General features: G+C 39.1%; 1 protein-coding gene across 2 annotated transcripts; it reads right to left on the minus strand.

Moving 5' to 3' along the window:
* Positions 1–2,063: 2,063 nt before the first annotated feature.
* On the minus strand, positions 2,064–19,013 carry LOC6570711 (structural maintenance of chromosomes protein 5). 2 transcript variants are annotated; one of them, XM_043215799.1, is made up of 17 exons: positions 18,790–19,013; positions 17,365–17,737; positions 17,101–17,279; positions 15,877–16,123; positions 15,708–15,806; positions 15,364–15,651; positions 15,191–15,292; positions 9,573–9,781; positions 9,352–9,515; positions 9,040–9,166; positions 8,144–8,349; positions 7,868–8,085; positions 7,590–7,814; positions 7,306–7,530; positions 2,758–2,915; positions 2,286–2,403; positions 2,064–2,226 (listed from the first exon to the last, which is right to left on the minus strand). In XM_043215799.1, exons 1-17 carry the CDS (start codon positions 18,861–18,863, stop codon positions 2,131–2,133), a joined length of 3,108 nt encoding a protein of 1,035 aa, XP_043071734.1. In that variant the 5' UTR covers positions 18,864–19,013; the 3' UTR covers positions 2,064–2,130. The 2 variants fall into 2 exon arrangements, with proteins under 2 accessions (XP_043071734.1, XP_043071735.1); XM_043215800.1 differs by lacking the exon at positions 18,790–19,013 and adding an exon at positions 18,462–18,557.
* Between the last annotated feature and the right edge of the window lie 514 nt (positions 19,014–19,527).

Genomic DNA, 19,527 nt, shown 5'->3' on the forward strand with positions numbered 1-19,527 from the left:
ATAAATTTTGTAATTTTGTGTGTCGACTGTCGTAAGAAATTGTGATTTTTTCTGATCAAAAATACCTGTAAATACTTAACTTAAAAGCTATTGGGATATTCTTAGCACTGCTTGGAGCTAAGAGTTAATCATGCTTGCTTTGGGCTGTGCATTTCAAGTACGTATTATATTTCCATCTTTAACAGACCTTGTGCTCAATTTAATATTTATCTGCTCTCTTACAAACACTGCGAATCTTAAAGGTTCGTATGATTACATAAGTATGTTAAACAAAAACTTGAATACCGACTCATAATATGCTCACAGAACATTATATGAGAGAGACTATAAAGCGAAAGTTATCGCTTGATTAACCGCAAGTATTGCCGCAAGTATATAAAAGATGTAGTTAATTTTTTATATGTTAGTCAGTCTCTCCACCAGCGATATTCGGGCAGAACTAAGCTTATAACTATCGAGGAAATTTACATAAATGTGCTAAAGCGTGTGCCCTCATTATAGTTGGGATTTTTTAGATCAGCAGTTATTGATAAAGACCTTTATCGTAAATCTTCTACTGGCCTACTAAGTCCCAATATAATGGGAGTAAAACCCTCATTATAAATTATGTACATAAGCCAAAAATATCTAAATAGTGGAAAACAATAGCATCAATTTTTTTCTGTTCATCTGATTGGTATTGGGAGAGGTGTTTATATTTTACCAAAATCAACTATCGCTACTTAAAAAGAAAAGTTTAAGTGCTAAGTTTGGCATTTCAAAAGTCATATCGAAAGATATATATATTTGTTACTTATTTAATGCGAACTAAACACATTAAAACCATAAAATGAAACAAATAAATAAATCGAATATAATAAAGGATATAATGAATACATTTCAAATGTAAAGAAGAGAGAAAGTTGCAGTCTGCGAAATATTTTGATACCATAATTAAGCTGATAACAAGTAGCAAATGGCGAAAAAATTGTTAGAGAAGGTTCTTAGTAAACTTCCTTCTAAGTTTGGTAAATGTAGCTCTTAAATTACGGGAGATATGGGTTATGGAAATTTAATGCTTAAAATTTATCTTCTTAAGATAGATTGCGGGAGATATAGGCTTCTTCAAATTTTGGAGGCGGGAGTTCCCAGTAACATACTTTCAAAATTTGGTGACTCTTGATTACAAATTGTGCACAATATGCGCATGTCAGATTACTATGGCCGAAGTTCCTGGCGAGCCAGGCGTGGGCGTGGTCTGAAAATTTAATTTATATGCCAATCTTTCAAGGTTACCAGCTAGTTACCTTCCAAGTTAATTGACTCGACCTTTAAAATTGTGGGAGATATGCGGACTTATCGATTTACACATTCCGAAATATCGGCTTTGTCGAATATGGGCGCAGGTGTGACTGTGGCCATGCAAATTTGTTATCGGTTCATAAAGGCGGCTACTATTAATATACTTACCAAAATTGACGGCTTTAACTCGAAAACTGCGTTAGATATTTCCATTTAAGATTTTTAGGGGCGGGGTGGCCTGGCCTGGGAGCGGACGAGATGGATGTCGCCAACAACCTTCCAACCAAATTTGGAGACTGTAGCATTAAAATTGTGGGAGATATGCACAACCAGTATATGTTCCAAGGTTCAAGTCTTTATCTCTAAGAGTGTCAGCACAACGGACATTGCACAAGACCAATATACTATGATACCTTCCGTATCAAAGTGTAGTCAAACTTTATTGCAAAGATTGAGGAAAGCCAAAAAAAACCTAATCAAAAATTGTTTATTTCTGGTAGCTTTACAACAACGAACGCAATTTCTATAATTAATATTCTTACGTAAAGTTTGCACAAAATATGAAGGCTTTATAATTTAAACAGAATACGAATAACGAAATTAAATTAGCAGAGTACGAAAAAAAGAATTTACACTCCAGGTGAAAGCTCCCCTTCGTAAAGCCTATTTGATAATACCACTATACTTTGAAGACATAGTTTTGTTTTTAATTTTAATCGTCATCTTTTGTTCGATTAGGACAACTTATCGATATAGAGCGTAGTAAAAGACATCTTGCAGGGTCAGCCGGTATTAAATAAAATTTTATTGAATGCAATACAAAGCTTAACTTTATTACTCTAAATTAATCTAATTCAGTGGAAAATATGTATCTGGTTTAATGGATCCAGAGTTATGAACTACGGAGACACATAAGTGTTGATTGTAACTCAGGTCACGGAGCAACTAAAAATTATATGAAAAATATTGGAATATGAGCACTGAAATATTTATTTAAGACTTACCTTCGGCGTTACAAACAGATATTGGGCAGATCCCTGTTTAGTAGCTTCTTTCAAAAGTAAATCGAAAATATGGCGCTCATTTTTGGCATCCATGCCTTGATTAATCTCATCAACGCATCTACAATAAAAAATCATAATATTAATTGAAACAAAAATAAGACTGAAGAATTTTGGTAGAAATTTTTTTTCGCATTTTAGATAAGTAACATCAATTCGTTTTTTTTTAATTAAATAATTTGTAATTTCATTTTTGTTCAATAATTAACATTTTTGATGATTAGAAAACCAAAAATAAGACAAATTAGCATGACTAATTACAAAGGGAAACTTCAGCAATTCGCATTCGCTGGCGTAAGGATTTAAGTTAATAAAAATCATTTTTGAATTTAATTAAATAAATATGATAAATACATCAATTTTCTTCTGCTTGTGTAAAAAAATACTATTAAGATTTGTGTTATTGAATTAATACCTAAATGGCACATGAGTAACGTGTTGCAATGACAACGAATATATTGCTATGGCCACAGCACGTTCTCCACCGGATTGTATATATTTATCCAGAGTTTGTAGTTTTGCATCTTTCCTATATTGGACCATTATTTGAATGCCGTACGATTCAAAGTCGATCTGAAAAAAACCAATGTAATATAAATTTATTTCCCGTTGGTGAAGCCTATTTAGATTTATAATTTTAATCGTCCTTTAAGTTTAAGTTAAGTTTAATCCTTATATTAATAAGTTGGGCAAGTAATCACACTGGTAGAGGTTCATTTTATCAAAGGTATAATATAAATGTGTATTTCCTAATATATTAAAATATGGTATAGTATAATAATAATGCCAACAAATTTCTTGTGCTATCGATTTTTATACATTTAAACTAAATTAAATTATGTTTTAAGTGCGATTGCAAATTTGGTTTGTTCACTCTGCGGATTGGTTTCTAAGACGTAGAGTATACAACGAAACCGACTCGCCTCTACTGGTTTTCTGTCCATGGATTGAATTATCCATAATCTGAGAAGTATTGTTGCTTTTAATATAGCAGTCAAGTAAATGTCATAAACAAAAAGAACTAGTACAACGCTAAACAAATCTTTTTTCCATATAATATTAAAGCCCATAGATATAAAGACATTAAATTGCTGATTAAAAATTGTTCGATTTCGTTTGATGCTTGATTGCACGGACGCTCGGTGAACGATTACGATTAGGACGCTCTTGCTTCCTAATTTGAATTTTCTTACTCTTTTCGATTGGGGCGATCATTGGTCGCCCGTCTATTATTAAATATCATATTATACATATTAACCTAGACAAGTCGTTTTAAGATATCTTTCCTTTTCTTTTTTACTTCTCTCCGAAATGTAGATACAAACATATATTTTTTTGACCTTCTTTCTAGTTGCAAATAAATAAAGAAATAACAAAAAAAATATATAAGGATGAGTATTTAATTTTCCCGTTTGAGTAAAAAAAAACTTAATCATCCAGAGAATCATGCAGAGAATGTACACCAATGTCGTATATGCAGCCTTCAGTAATGTCTTTGATTCTGTCTCCTGCTTCATAAACTAAGCCTTATAGGATCTCTGCATAACTGAAGCCTCAAGCCTAAAAAAATTGCCGTCAAAACATTATTTTCTAAGCGTATCCTAGTCAACTCTAGGGTACCCCAAGGCAGTCACTTGGGTCGTGCTTTTTAACCTTTGACTTAATGACCTCCCTTCTGTTATATTGTGCTCTAAAGTACTAATGTATGCTTATGATGTCAAGTTGTGCCTGACATATAATGATATGGCCTCTCAATGCTTACTGCAGGTGGACTTACTTTCTTTTCTGTCATAGTGCAAATTGAATTTGCTGCATATGAACTGCGCTCAGTATAAGGTCATGTAATTTTATCGTTGATAGTTACACGCCCGATGGGATGCCACTTGATAGACTGAATGAAGTAAATGATTTAGGTTTACTTCTTAGCACTGGCGAAACGAGCGCCGGATGCGAACTTAGCACTGAAGCGTGGGGATAACTCCTTTACGGGTAGTGATTTGCAGAAACTAGTATTACTCTTCGAGACGTACTTCCCAGGAAGTACACCCCTGCAGGAAGAGGCTATCGAAAGGGAAAGTAGATACAGGTCGTCAACTGACGACTGGGCATGCGTCGAGTCGACAGTCACAAAATAAAGACTTAATTGGGTAATTGGTTGGTACATTCCAGCCCTATAAGTCCCCTGGAACGGACGGCATATCGCCAGCCTTCCTTCAAACGAGACAGGAAATACTCCTCTCCCGTGTTAGGAAGGCATTAGTAAGTAGCCTAGCCCTCGGATACATACCGGGCGCGTGGAGGAGAGCTAGGGTAGTCTTCATCCCCAAGGCAGGGAAGAAAGACATTACCAGCCTAAAGTCCTTCAGAACCATCAGCTTAACATCGTTTTTACTGAAAACGTTAGAAAAGCTGGAAAAGTGGACTTCAAAATCAGAAGCACTTTGCTTAAGCAAAGGCCGCTGCACCCAACGCAGCATGCATACAGAGTAGGCAGGTCCACGGACACAGCACTTTATCAGCTGCGACGTACTTTGAGTGCGGCAATTGATAATAAGGAAGTAGCTCTGTACGCCTTCTTAGATATAGAAGGTGCCTTTGATAACACATCTCACGATGCAATCAATGCTATCCTCGAGAGAAGAGGCCTGGACCATACCACCAGCAGATGGATACTCGCACTGCTTCGGTCCAGGCAAGCCACGGCATCATTACATGATAGCACTGTAACAGTCATAACCACCAAAGGCTGTCCCCAAGGAGGGGTGTTGTCTCCGCTACTCTGGAGTCTGTTAGTAGACGAACTACTAAACAGACTTGCTAACAGTGTTACTCAATGTCAAGGATATCCCGAGGACATTGTTATCATAGCGCGAGGCAAATTTGAAGAATCACTCTGTGACATAGTCCAGTCAGAGCTAAGGATAACGTATGACTGGTGTATGGAGGTTGGACTCAACCTAAACCCTACGAAAACAGTCATCGTCCCCTTTACCAGACGACATAAGTTACAGAGGATGAGACAAATATGGCTCTCAGGGACTCTACTAGAAACGAGTAGGGAGGTCAAATACCTGGGAGTCACATTTAACAGAAGGCTTAACTTTGGCACCCATGTGCAAAACACGATATTAAAGTGCTCCAGGGTGCTTTACACATGTCGTAGTATTGCCGGTAAATCATGGGGTACATCACCAAAGATATTAAGATGGCTATACCTGACAGGGCGCGGCTGATCACCGTGAAGAAACAACTACAAAAGTTGCAAAGGATGACTTGCGTATGTATGACAGGAGCTATGCGCACCTGCCCAACAAGGGAATGCACAACTCTGGATGAAGTCCGTCCCATGAAACCGCACATCATAAAATGGTACACCGATGGATCACTCACGAATCAGGGCACGGGTCTGGGAGTGGTGGGTCCTCGGGTATTCTACCATGAGTCCCTGGGAACGCACACCAGCATATTTCAGGCTGAGGTGTGTGCGATAGGGAGATGTGCGGACTTCAACATAAAACGTAACTATCGGAATACGGATATATCCATCCTATCCGATAGTCAAGCAGCATTGAACGCTATAATGGGGACTAAGATAACATAGAAGGTAGTCCATGAAGTTCGTTCAAAGCTAGACCTACTCGGGACTCACAACAGGCTCACCCTACGATGGGTCCCGGATCACAGGGACATAGCGGAAAACGAAGCGGCTGACAAGCAAGCAAGAATGGGGGCAGGAAGACCCCTAACAGGACCAGAACCGTATTGTGGCATAGGGAGACACACTATACGACTGGAACTTAGAAACGAGGAGAGGCAGAGACGGCAACAGAGCTGGTCGGAGGCAGTAGGACTCCGACAAGCCAGATGTCTACTAGGTGGTTATAATCTTGTACGATTTAAACAAATTATAACCATGGGAAAGAACAGCCTTAGAATACTCACCGGTCTATTGACAGGACACTGTACACTAAGGAGTCACCTAGCAAAATTGGGTATATATAGTAGCGACCTGTGCAGGTTTTGTGAAAGAGAGGAGGAATCCTCGATGCACATTCTGGCAGTGTGTCGCCTTAACTAGAAGAAGAAGCAGCCTCCTAGGGGCGCATGTTTTGAATTGCATATATATAGAAGACCTCAACCCAACAAAGATCCTCGCATTCGTGCGGGAGTTGGGAGCTATAAGCTCAGAGAGGGCACAATAGATCAAATAGGTCGCGGTGCAGCTTCCCCCTAATAATAATAAGCCTTTCAAGTTATTGATTTTATTAACTGTTGGTCAAGGAAATTTGATAACATTTATACGACCAAGATACTTTTCACTTCTCTTGCACGTCCAATTCTGGAATACGGATCTTGTATGTGGTCTCCTCAATACTTGACTCAACAAAATGGATGCAGAAAAGTTTCTTACTTTTTGTTCTTCCTCGCTATGACTGGAGTATACTGCCCCCATACACCGTTTGATTGCTCCTCCTTAACTAAATTATCTTTGTAGTTAAGTTACTAAATGGTGAGATGGATTTGGTTGCGTTGCTGAGCCACATTAATTTTTCTGTTCTCTCTCGACAGTCTCGATTTTCTTCCCACATTCTCTTAATCATCGTACTACTAATTTTTCTTTGCATGAACCGTTTCGACTACTCTGTAATATTTACAATATATTATATTATGCATTCAATTCAGAGTCCCCTATTTCCATTATTAAGAACTCAATTTTAATTTTTTTTTGGTTTTCCCCAATCCATGCAACAAATGTTGGGCCATTTTGCATTTAATACTCCTAGATATCTTTTAATTTACATTTTATTTTAAATTACATTTTTAATTTAATGTAATATATTATTGAATTTTTTTCTGTCGACTGACTTTAGTTGCAGTTAAGTAAATAAATTTACTGAAAGAGTTCTCAATATATTATTGAATTTATATAGCAATAATTTTGAAAATATTGGACAATACTTACCGCTTCTTTTCTGGACAAGACCACTTCTCCAACATATTCGATAGAATCCATAAATTCACTGAACTTGGCGTTAATTGTCTCAATTAATTGGGTAAGTTGAGGTTCCCATTTATTGAATACATTTAATATCTCGGCTTCTACGTTTTTTTCTTGGATTGATTTGTTTTCGATTGATTTCTTTAATTGTTCCACATTGGCTTGGCGTTGATGATAGTTCGTAAGTACCTTTAATATTATCAAAATAATTGGATTTATGATTTGACAAAATTTCAATATCACATTACCTCAGAATCACAATTTTTCATGCATTCCAATCTTGCCTGAAAATCGATTATGGCTTCAAGAATTTGTTCTAAGCTAAGGCTTAATATTTTCTCGAAATCGCTTTTAAAAGGAAAACTTTCGCTTGACGGAAGTTGGCCGTTGCACAACCGCTTCACTTCCACGGTTTTAGCGGAAATTTCTTGTAGCTGAGCTTGAAGTAATCCTGTCAATTTTTCGACTTTCGACTAAAAATTGTATTGGTGAAGTTGAATTTATTGTCTTCATTAGAATAACTTACACTAGCCATTCTGTAGATCTCTTGACTTTCCTTGACTGCATTTATTTGCAATTCATGCTGTTGCTTATGGACTGATTTAATTGCTTCGTTCAATTTATATTTTGTCTGGAACTTATCTGCAGTCTCTACACTGTTGATTAATTTGCTTTCAATTTTAAGAATTTTCCTTAAATCTGATAGCAAATCTCTTTGGAATGTTTTTTTTACGGTCTCCAATGCTAAGGGTGCAAAATGAAATTAAGTTTTGTTTTATTGTGTGTCGTTTTGTTTACTTACAAGAGATTGATTTATTTAAGTTGTCAACTTTCATCTGCAGCTTTTTCACATCAGTCTCCAGATTTCCATAATGCGTCAATTTTTGTTCAATTTTTCTCTTTTTTTCTCCTTCTTCTCGAAAAACTATCTGCAAGCGATCAATTTCGCTATCGATCTCTCGTAAATTGTTTCTTATTTTATCCTTTTCATATATTAATTTGGAGTATCTGTAACAATTTATTTACATTTTTATAAAGGCTTAAATTAATATTGAAATAAAACATTTTAAGCTAAATGACTGGCGATTGAAGACAATTCTTAACCCTTACAGATTGGTTGGCCTCCCCCTGCTTACCTAGGGTGTCCAAATGCCAATAACCTGTGTTGTGTATAAATGCTGAGCATACAATTTTTTGCAACGGTGACGGCTTATTAGTTTGATCTTTTGCCATTTACGAATTATTAAATATATTTAATCCGATAACTCATTAGCAACCGAGCAATCATGGTTCTGAAGAATAACACTTTGGACGATTAAGGTAGTTTAGTTACTTTAATATCCATAGAAAGGGGGAAAGGGTTGAATTTAGTCCAGGATAGGAACGAATTGATTATGTGAGACAATTATCAATATTCAATGTAGGAATCAGTGCAGTGCCCCGATAGAAAATCCATTTGAGGTGCATGCCGAATACTATCACTTCTTGAATAGCATAGAATGAATATGTCAGGTTTCAAAATATATTATATATATATAAATATTAGTTAAATCTACAAGGCTGATTCGGAGTGCTATGCCGGTTACGGAAACTAAATTAAAAATCAGAAAGCCTGTATCCTGAATGTAAATTCGAGTGGATAGAAGATTTATGGGTATTTGTGTTCAATATTAATTAGTTAAGTTTATTATCACTCACCTTTCTTTAAGTGACGTCAACTGTGTTGAATCAAGGCTAATAAGTTGATTTTTTCTTCGAACTGTGCTTTCGGTTAATATAGAGTCAGGGCGATATCGTGATGTCGTCACAGAAAACATTTTGGTGCCTTATCACAAATTATAAAAACATAAGTGCATTGCAAGATCTAATAGGTCGCAGTTCAGGTACCCTACTTATAGTTATAATACATAGAGTATAATAATGGTCTATGTATTTAAGCAAAACAACCGGATCATGCGAACTATAACTGAATCAGAAAATAATATTAAATAAGTACCATGAAATACTTACCTCCAAAATATATTCGAATGGATTTTGGAACTCTGGAAGTAAAATTACTAACTTCATCTTTGCCAATGGGAATATTATGAATTTGATAAGTCCCACATAGCTTGTTTATTATTGGTATCGGCCCAGAGATCAGATCAACAAGATACGAAGTGAATCCTATCTGCCTGCCATTAAACTTATTAGTACATAACATTGAATGTGTATAACCTTTTATAACTTACATGATTTCTGTAATTGGAACTCTAGACGTAAACAAGCATCTGTCTGCTGGACCGCAATATATAACATTTACGGATAGCTTTTGCTTCACGCATAGCTCGTTAATAAGATCCGACATATCGATTTTATCCTCACATGCAAAAGCATATAAGTCGCGTTGTCTAACAACATTCTCTAAATACATTGCTGCCTCATCACTTTTGATGCTTAACTGAAAAAAATTAGAAAATTGTATTATTGATAAATAGTTGTTGTAGCCTTTATCAATTTTTAATCAATATTTATTAAATGTAAGCAGTAAGTCATGTCAGTTTAATCACAAAAAAAACCTGGTCTAAAGAACTTGTGGGATGGTTCGGATGGGGCTGAGCTGAGGCCACCAGGCGGGTCGCGGGTTGCGGATAGCGAATGGCCTCCCCCGGGGAGGTTAGCTGCGAATAATACGAGATTCCTCGTAAATAAGCAGTCCCGGACAAACAGCGGGTGCGATATTGTCAATCGCACTGACAAGGCGCTTGTGTTGCCGCCTATAAAGTATAGCCTCACACAACCCCCTATCTCCCTCACTATTACCTACCCCATCCTATCCCCCACATCTCACTCCGGGCCGGACTAAGGCGTTATCCGAACCGTGCCGAGAGTCAGCTTGGCTGAGGGCCCGGGGAAAAAACTAGCCCAGTCTCGAACGGTGGGCTCAGGCAAATGGCGACCGCCTGTTCTAATTCAGCCTTACCCGGGTAATGCGGATCTCTGCCCGGGCGGACACTCATTTCTCCGCAGCACGTGGGAACTAATGAAAAATTCCAAGAACACTAAAATACCGCAGGATCTCCCTAGACGGGGAAAGACCCTCTCATGTGGTAGACCAACCTCCACACCGTGCTGCTCCAGCACCAAACAGGAGAGTGCCGCAGGCACAACAAACTCCGGCTTTGAGGCATGATGGGAGGGAGTGTGATGGTCGGACCACCCCGACAACCACGCCCTGCAACGAACGCTGCGAGGCAGGGCGCACAGCGCCCTAAGAGGAAGGACGAGTTCCTGCCACCGAGTGGTCAACCCGGTGGGCTGGATGACCCGAACCGGAGAAATCTCTGCGGTTCAAGGGTCAAGTGGTACCTCCGGTACCTCCAGCAAGGACTCACTCCTGATGCTGACCTGAAGAAGGCCACAGAGCCCAGGGAAGCGGCTACGGCACCTGCGCCAGCTCCCAAGAGGCGTAGCAGCGCACTCACTCCGCCGGTGGCCACCCCCAAGAGGGTGTGCCCGGAGGCCAAGGGTGCTGCTGACGGCCCTGGGGAGGCGAAGGTGACGGCCGAAAAGGGAGCAGGCTTGGACCTCCGTCCGAGCACATCGCGTGCAGCGGCCACGAAGCCCAGCTCGCCAGCACCCACCGAGCCCCGACTGTCATATGCGGATATGGCAAGAAAGGTAAAGGTGGCTGTGCTGCCTGTGGATTTCCCACTGGCAATGCTCAGTCGCGGAGACTTGTCTGTGCTGGAAGAGGTCATCATAGACGAAATCGTTGCGTCTGGTGGGGATGTTGCGGTCTCATTCGCGGGCATTCATTTCCGGGTCGGTTTCCTGGTCATTGAGTGCTTGGATGAGGCCTCAGCCGACTGGCTGAGAACCGCAGCGACGCGGCTAAAATCGTGGAAGGGCGTGCCCCTTGAATGCAAAGTGGGAGACAACATTCCGTCGCCCCACTGCATCACGCTGTTTTGCCCCAGAAGTGTGGATCGGTCGACCGAATCCCTGTTGGTTCTGCTGAGGAACCAGAACAGGATCGAGACCGACACATGGAAGGTGATTTCCAGGAGGAACGAGGGCAGAGGAGCCCTCCTGGTCATAGGGATAGACGAACTATCCAAGGATATCATTATGGAGAAGGGACACCACCATCTACTTCCGCTACGGGACCATCCCCGTAAGCGGTTTAAAGGGGAGATCTGGAGCTAAGCCTCAGTCTGAGCCAAGTGACAGGGTGGAGGACCTCGCAGAAGATGAGGAGTTGGCGGACAAAACGCTCTGCCAAATGGATATACTGGGAGATGAGGATATCCCCATGTTCTCACAGGAGCTGGCGGAGGAGCTGCTGAATGCAGCAGCAGCTGACGTCGAAATGACGTGCAGCGGTGGCAGGGGCAACTTCAGGCCCCAATCAGCTGGAGCCTCCCCAGCAATAGATGGCCAGAGTCACCGGCACAGGGCTGGCTCAGGTAAACATCCACCGTGCTAAGGCCGCCGCGGCGGTCTTATCAAGGATGTTTACCAAGCAACACCTTAGGCTGGCCCTAATACAGGAGCCATGGGTGCACAATGGCATTAAAGGCCTGTACACGGCTGACTCGAAGGTAATCTGGGATCGGAGAGATCCAGCACCCAGAGTATAAAAGTATTAACTTTACTATCCTTTCAGAATTCCTGACTAGGGACTGCGTTTCCATATTGGTGCTGACCAGGAACAGCGCGGTCCCTACGGCCATGGTGTCTGCGTATTTCGCAGAAGATGGAGCCTGCCCACCACCAGAGATAGAAAAACTGGTGGATTACTGCAGGAGGGAGAAAATCCCAGTGCTCATCGGATGCGGTGCCAATGCGCACCATACGATATGGGGCAGCAGCGACATCAATTTGAGGGGTGAGTGCCTAACGGACTTTAAATTCAAATATAATCTAGAATTAGGCAATGTCGGATTAGGTTAGTCGGTCCCTAAAACCTCACCTTATGGACTGGCACGTTTCCCAAGAGGAATCAATGTCTGATCACAGAACTATCCTATTTAACTTACAATTAAATACGGATAGCAGTATACCAGGTCGCAACCCCAGGAAAACCAACTAGGAAGGTTACAAGTCGGCCTTACAGCTCTCCCTAGCCAACGGGTTATCTGGTATACCCAGAGAGCCACTAGAGCTGGACAGGGCTATTGGTTACCTCAACAAGTACATAACCAATGCATTTGAGAATAACTGCCCGGTAGGGAAAAAGTACTTGGAGAAAGATGCCCCATGGTGGAACGACAGCATAGAAAGGCTGCGCGTGACCCCACGTCGCCTCTTTAATAAAGCAAAGAGAGACGGAATATGGGAGCAGTACCGTGAAAGCCTGACCTCTTATAATAAGGAGATAAGGAAGGCCAAACGGAAGAATTACAGAAACTTCTGCGAAAGCATAGTTAGCACAAGCGAAGGCGCCATGCTCCATAGAGCACTGGCGAAACGAGCGCCTGATGCGAACTTAGCACTGAAGCGTGGGGATAACTCCTTTACGGGTAGTGATTTGCAGAAACTAGTATTACTCTTCGAGACGTACTTCCCAGGAAGTACACCCCTGCAGGAAGAGGCTATCGAAAGGGAAAGTAGATATAGGCCGTCAACTGACGACTGGGCATGCGCCAAGTTGACAGTCTCAAGGGAGAAACTTAATTGGGCAATTGGAACATTCCAGCCCTATAAGTCCCCTGGAATGGACGGCATATCGCCAGCCTTCCTTCAAACAGGACAGGAACTAAGGATAACGTATGACTGGTGTATGGAGGTTGGACTCCACCTAAACCGTACGAAAACAGTCATCGTCCCCTTTACCAGACGACATAAGTTACAGAGGATGACACAAATATGGCTCTCAGTGACCCTACTAGAAACGAGTAGGGAGGTCAAATACCTGGGAGTCACATTTAACAGAAGGCTTAACTTTGGCACCCATGTGCAAAACACGATATTAAAGTGCTCCAGGGTGCTTTACACATGTCGTAGTATTGCCGGTAAATCATGGGGTACATCACCAAAGATATTAAGATGGCTATACCTGATGGTAGTAAGACCCATGTTAACCTATGGGGGTAGCATGGGGTGACAGGGCGCGGCTGATCACCGTGAAGAAACAACTACAAAAGTTGCAAAGGATGACTTGCGTATGTATGACAGGAGCTATGCGCACCTGCCCAACAATGGCCATTGAAGCCTTAATGGAGCTCACACCATTCCACCATATCATAAGGCTCAAGCAGAAAGCCACGCTTCTTAAGATATCGACAGGAGGAGTTGGGGACAACCATATCCTAAGCCATAAAGATGCCTAACTCCTTTTAAACGAACTACCCCTACTGACGCAACCTAGGGACGAAATGGTAGCCGAATACATATTCGAGCGAAATTTCACACTAAAAGGGAATGGACAACTCTGGATGAAGTCCATCCCATGAAACCGCACACCATAAAATGGTACACCGATGGATCACTCACGAATCAGGGCACCGGCCTTGAAGTGGTGGGTCCTCCGGTATTTTACCATGAATCTCTGGGAACGCACACCAGCATATTTCAGGCTGAGGTGTGTGTGATAGGGATGTGCGGACTTCAACATAGAACGTAACTATCGGAATACGGATATATCCATCCTATCCGATAGTCAAGCATTGAAAGATATAATGGGGACTAAGATAACATCGAAGGTAGTCCATGAAGTTCGTTCAAAGCTAGACCTACTCGGGACTCACAACAGGCTCACCCTACGATGGGTCCCGGATCACAGGGACATAGCGGGAAACGAAGCGGCTGACAAGCAAGCAAGAATGGGGGCAGGAAGGCCCCTAAAAGGACCAGAACCGTATTGTGGCATAGGGAGACACACTATACGACTGGAACTTAGAAACGAGGAGAGGCATGGGAAAGAACAGCCTTAGGATACTTACCGGTCTATTGACAGGACACTGTAGACTAAGGAGTCACCTGACAAAATTGGGTATATACAGTAGCGATCTCTGCAGGTTTTGTGAAAGAGAGGAGGAATCCTCGATGCACATCCTGGCAAAATTTGTCGCCTTAGCTAGAAGAAGAAGCAGCATCATAGGGGCGCATCTCTTGAATTGCAAAGACATAGAAGACCTCAACCTAACAAAGATCCTTACGTTCGTACGGGAGTTGGGGCTGATGGAGGAGCTATAAGCTCAGAAGGGGCACAATAGATCAAATAGGTCGCGGTGCAGCTTCCCCAATAATAATAATAATAATCACAAAAAAATGTTTTACATATCAAATAGAATTTTGTTATCTCCCTAAAAATGACAAATATTGATTTTTAGCAATCTTAGCGTTGTTTTTATGAAAGCTTCGCGGCGTAGAACAATTTTGAATATACTTTTACACATACATAAGAAGTCATTGAGATCTACTCTCAGCAGGTATAGGAAAAGTTAATATATCGATTATTATATATTTCTTGAATTGCACAAATGGTTTAAGTCTTTAAGTTTCATATTTCGAGCATTTTTAATTTTTTTATGAATTAATTAAAGTAAATAAACTATAGTAAGAACGATACTGTCTTACGTAACCGACATATAGTTGACATAGACATATAGTTGTGGTCAAAACAACAGAAGTCTTCAAAACTTTTGATATTTCAAATTTGTCTTAAAAGCCATATCTCATTAGTTTTGCTAACATGTATATCTATTAGGAATGCCCATTTACTTGAATAATGTTGAGCTTTCATTGCTTCTAGCACTATAACTTTTTTGTTAGTTCAAAATAATAGTACAGCGAAGTATTGTAAATAATAAAGCGTAGACTAGTCCATTGAATTATCAAATAACAAAAATGTAAATTTACTTACTTCAAATACCATGGGATCATAAATATTACATTTATATTTATGCTTGTTTTGAGCTACCCAGTTCATAGCCTTGACCACGTTAGGATTTCGTTGTCGCAACTCCTAAAAGTGTTGAAAGATTTTAAAAATATGTAATATATAAAAATAAAATAAAAACAATGTGCATAACTTACTTCAATCTTTTGTGATTTCATATTTTGCAGTCTCTCTATCTTGTGAGTAAGAGCCGTAATTTCCGGAATTTTTTCATCATTTAACATAGTTTCAAATTCTCTGCGCTTATTACACTGATTCATCGTTATCTCACGAGTTGTTACTATTGTTTTCTTTTGTTGTTCTAGTTCATTCAACACCTCCATTTTGTCATTACTGAATTGCTGCAATTCATGTTGTTTGGTTTCTAACAACAACTTTATTTTCTCCATTTCGCTTATACTTTCGATTGACTGTTGTATGTTTCTCTGTAAGACACTTTTATAAAATATAATGCCCATATGAAAAAAGAAGATAAACCAACCTCCAAATCGCATTTATTCTCATTAATTTTATGTTTTATGGTTTCCAGTTGAGAAATTAAATCACATTTAGTAGCTATGGATTTATTAATTAGCTGAACCTTAATTTAAATAAATATAAAACGATAGGGTAATAAATACAAAGGAATTCGATGATCAACATTAACTTACTTGCTCTGTCGTTTTTTTTTCCAATATAGAAGATTTTTTCATAACTTCTTCCTGTGCTCTTTTTTTACTTTCAAACGTTTTCTTTTGAGCTTCACAGTCAACTTTCTCTTTAATCAATTGACTATTATAATCATCAATGTTGGTCTTTCCCACGGACATTTCAACGCATAATTTTTTTGCCTTATATACATTTAACTTATGTTGTATTCCTTGACGCTCTTGGTATTGATCTACCGAAATTTGTAACCTGGAATATATTATGTTTTTGTGAAATCTCCGTCATGCTGTCTGTCCGCGTATGAACGCAACTTTGATCGACACTCTTAGAGATAAAGACTTGAAACTTTGAATATATATTTCTGCCCGCGTCACACAAATTTAAAAAATTTCTGCGTTCGTCCACTAGGGGGCTAGGAAATCAATCAAATCGATAAAGTCACATATCTCCCCCAAATATAAGCCTGCAGTCATCAAATTTGGTTGATAGGTTGTTGGTGAGGACTTTCAAAGATCGGCCTATGCCCACCCCAACCGCCACAGGCCAGGCCATACACGTCTCTAAAAATTTTAAATGGCTACATCTTCCGCAGTTTTTTAATTCGACCCGTCAAATTTGGTAGTTATATTAGTGGTAGCCAATAACAAATTTTTATAGTTATGATTATACCTGAGCCTATAATCGCCAATGCCGATATTTTGGAAAGTGTCAATCGATAAGTCCGCATACCTCCCACAAATTCAAGGATAGAGTGACCAAACACAGAAGATATTTTGCTGGAAACCTCTTTCCAAAGATCGGCATATAAAATTTACAGACCACGCCCACACACACCGCCTCCAGGAACTTTGGACCTAGAAATCTGAAATACAAGGATGATTACTAGGAACCTTCTCTATCATTTTTTTCTCATCTCAAAATTTCCAAAAGCCCATATCTCCCGTTATTTAAGAACTACAGTTAACAAACTTGAGAGGAAGGTTACTAGGAAACCCTTCCAACAATCTTTTTCGGCCACACCCATTCACGCTTTCCAAAATTCACAAAAGCCTATATCTACCTCTATTTTAAAAGCAAACATGGACGGTATTTCTTGGCTGCACCCACCCTGTTCTTTGCTACCTGTTATCACCTGGTAATATTTATGCTATTAAAGTTTTTCGGAATCGGTTACGCCCAACTGAAACGTCCTCTCTTGTTAAATGTGCTTGTGTAAAATCACTTACTGTTCCAATCTCTTTTGCTCTTTCAGAAGCTTCTCTTTTTCCCGCTCTCTGTCGTCATGAGCACTTGACTGTGTTTTGCGCATTTCTTTTAAATCATTAAAGCACCGTATTAACTCATTGTCGCACACAGAGGCCATGGTGTTCACTAAAAGCTCTTGAGGATTCATTTTTGAAAAATCCTGGTATGTGATCAAATATAAAAATATTTATTTATAAGGATAGAAAATGCAAATTTAAGGATAGAAAACGCAAATTTCATTCTACCTGAACTCGATCCTGTGGTAAAAACTGGCACAAATTACTGACTTGAATATTATAGGTTGCAATAATATCCACGAATTTGGTTTTTGATAATTCCTTAGAATTCACAAAATATCGAGATTGTCCGTTGTCACTTATTATGCGCTTGAATGCTTCTGTGGAGTTATTTCCTCTTCCATAAACTGTGATAATAACTGTAGCAGTGCTCTTACTGCTTTTTATGTAATCTGAGATACTAGAGGAGCGTTTTAGTAATTGCGGTTCGCCTCCTAAGCCCAAAATGATTGCAGATACAATTGTTGACTTTCCAGTTCCATTTGGTCCTGTCAAGACATTCAAGTACTCTTTTGGGAAGAATGTAATTTCCGAATATGATCTGGAATTTAAATATGTTTCATCAACATTAATTCGTAAAAATTAAAATTGAAATTAATATTAATGTATGAATAAAATTATTAAAAAAAAATAAAATAATTATGTCGTATGTATGTCGCTCTATCTGCCTTTTTATATGCAATCTATTTTTTTAAATGTAAAAGCTATAAGTACTTGATTAAATATGCATTTTATCCGGATTACGCTGCAGGATATTTGGCAAATATTTATCAAACTGAAACACAAATCCGAAACACCAACCAGAGCAGAATTGCGAAGAGTGCTCCGAAGTGTAGCTAGGGACTATTATCTAACAGAAACTTGCGAAACTACAATGGAAATGACTGAATGGGACCGGCGATCAGTGAAACCTTCAGAATCCCACTTCTGTATTAGTTCAACGGTTACCAGATGCAGAAAATATCAGCTAGAGCACCACACATAATATTCACTGAAGGAACTTCCAAGCCCATTAATAAATTCCTCAATACAAAACAAAGACAATTCTACAGATATTTTCATTTTCCCATCTGGTCATTCACAAATCGGCTTTATTGAATATATTTCTTTTTCTAATGGCACTGTTAATAGAATAATTTTATGGAAACATAATGTACATCATTATCCCAGTAATCCCGAAAATGCTTCCAATACGCTCACTTAATATTTATGTATTGTAGAAATTAAATTGTAAAAATACGCGTCCAATGGCTATGGCAAACAACCTCCTATTGTCAGTCTCCTGGTACAAAAATGATAGCAGTTGACACGTAATATGCATCTTGCCGATTGCGACGGACTTCAGGATTGAAAGGTTGCTCGCGCCTCAAACTTATTTTTGTATTTGTATCCAACTTAACACAAGCACATAAAACAATATTCTTGAAACTTATTGTTAATATCTCATTTGCCTTTTTGGAATAGACTGCGTCTGTTACACAAACAAACAATACGCATAAATGTTTTGAATAATAATAACAAACAATATACATAAATGTTTTGAATAATAATAACATATGTACATATGTATATGCATGTAAACATATTACTCACACAAAATCTTTGCAGTAGACAGATTTAATTCTCCCCACTAATTGCGCTTGCGTTAGTTTGCTTGAGTTATGCATATTGCTATGAGCCAAACGACAACAAATTCTAATGATTTGTAATAGTATATAATAAATTATGGAGTTTATAAATGGCAAAGCGCATTATAGTTGAAATACGCGCTTAATTCTGTGCCAGGCAAACTCCACACAAATACCAGTCAAGATAGTGGCGTCTTTTTATAAATGGAATGACAATCGGTTATATTTTTATGTTTCTTTTCCTATGTTCCTATGAGTAGAATTCGGACTGCAATTTCATTTCCAATCGAGAATGAAAATATATTAAGCAAAACACACTCAGCAACATCTTGCGGGACGAATGGGATTTTTAAAAGAGGTGAAACGCTTTTACATAGGCAGCATCAGAATCAGTAAGACTTGCAGATGTAAGTAATAAAAAAGAATTGGGTAAAAAAATGAATTAAATTCTATGTTGAAGTAGCTAGTTTTTAATGCTCTGTCCGTAATGAAGATATAATGGATAGGTCAAAAAGATATGCAGACTAAATGTTTGCAGCTGTTGGCAGCTGTGTGCACAAAGCAACGGGCAATTGTCATAGCCAGACGAGTTTTTAATTCAAATAAATTATAAATAATCACATTTTAAGGCATTTATTCATATGATTTTATTTAAGAAATTGAGAGAAACAACAGCCTTGTTTGAAAATCATCTTCGCTAGGT

This window comes from Drosophila grimshawi, unplaced genomic scaffold (genome assembly GCF_018153295.1).
Source record: "Drosophila grimshawi isolate 15287-2541.00 unplaced genomic scaffold, ASM1815329v1 contig_78, whole genome shotgun sequence".
Classification (NCBI taxonomy): domain Eukaryota; kingdom Metazoa; phylum Arthropoda; class Insecta; order Diptera; family Drosophilidae; genus Drosophila; species Drosophila grimshawi.

What these genes read in the sequence shown, in the direction of transcription:
- LOC6570711 (XM_043215799.1), bottom strand. Translation starts at nt 18,863, where the DNA reads ATGCATAACTCAAGCAAACTAACGCAAGCGCAATTAGTGGGGAGAATT. An exon ending in TTGACGTCACTTAAAGAAAG is followed by an intron (nt 8,350 to 9,039) that starts GTGAGTGATAAT and finishes AAATTGTTACAG; the next exon opens with ATACTCCAAATTAATATATG. An exon ending in CTTAAATAAATCAATCTCTT is followed by an intron (nt 8,086 to 8,143) that starts GTAAGTAAACAA and finishes TTGCACCCTTAG; the next exon opens with CATTGGAGACCGTAAAAAAA.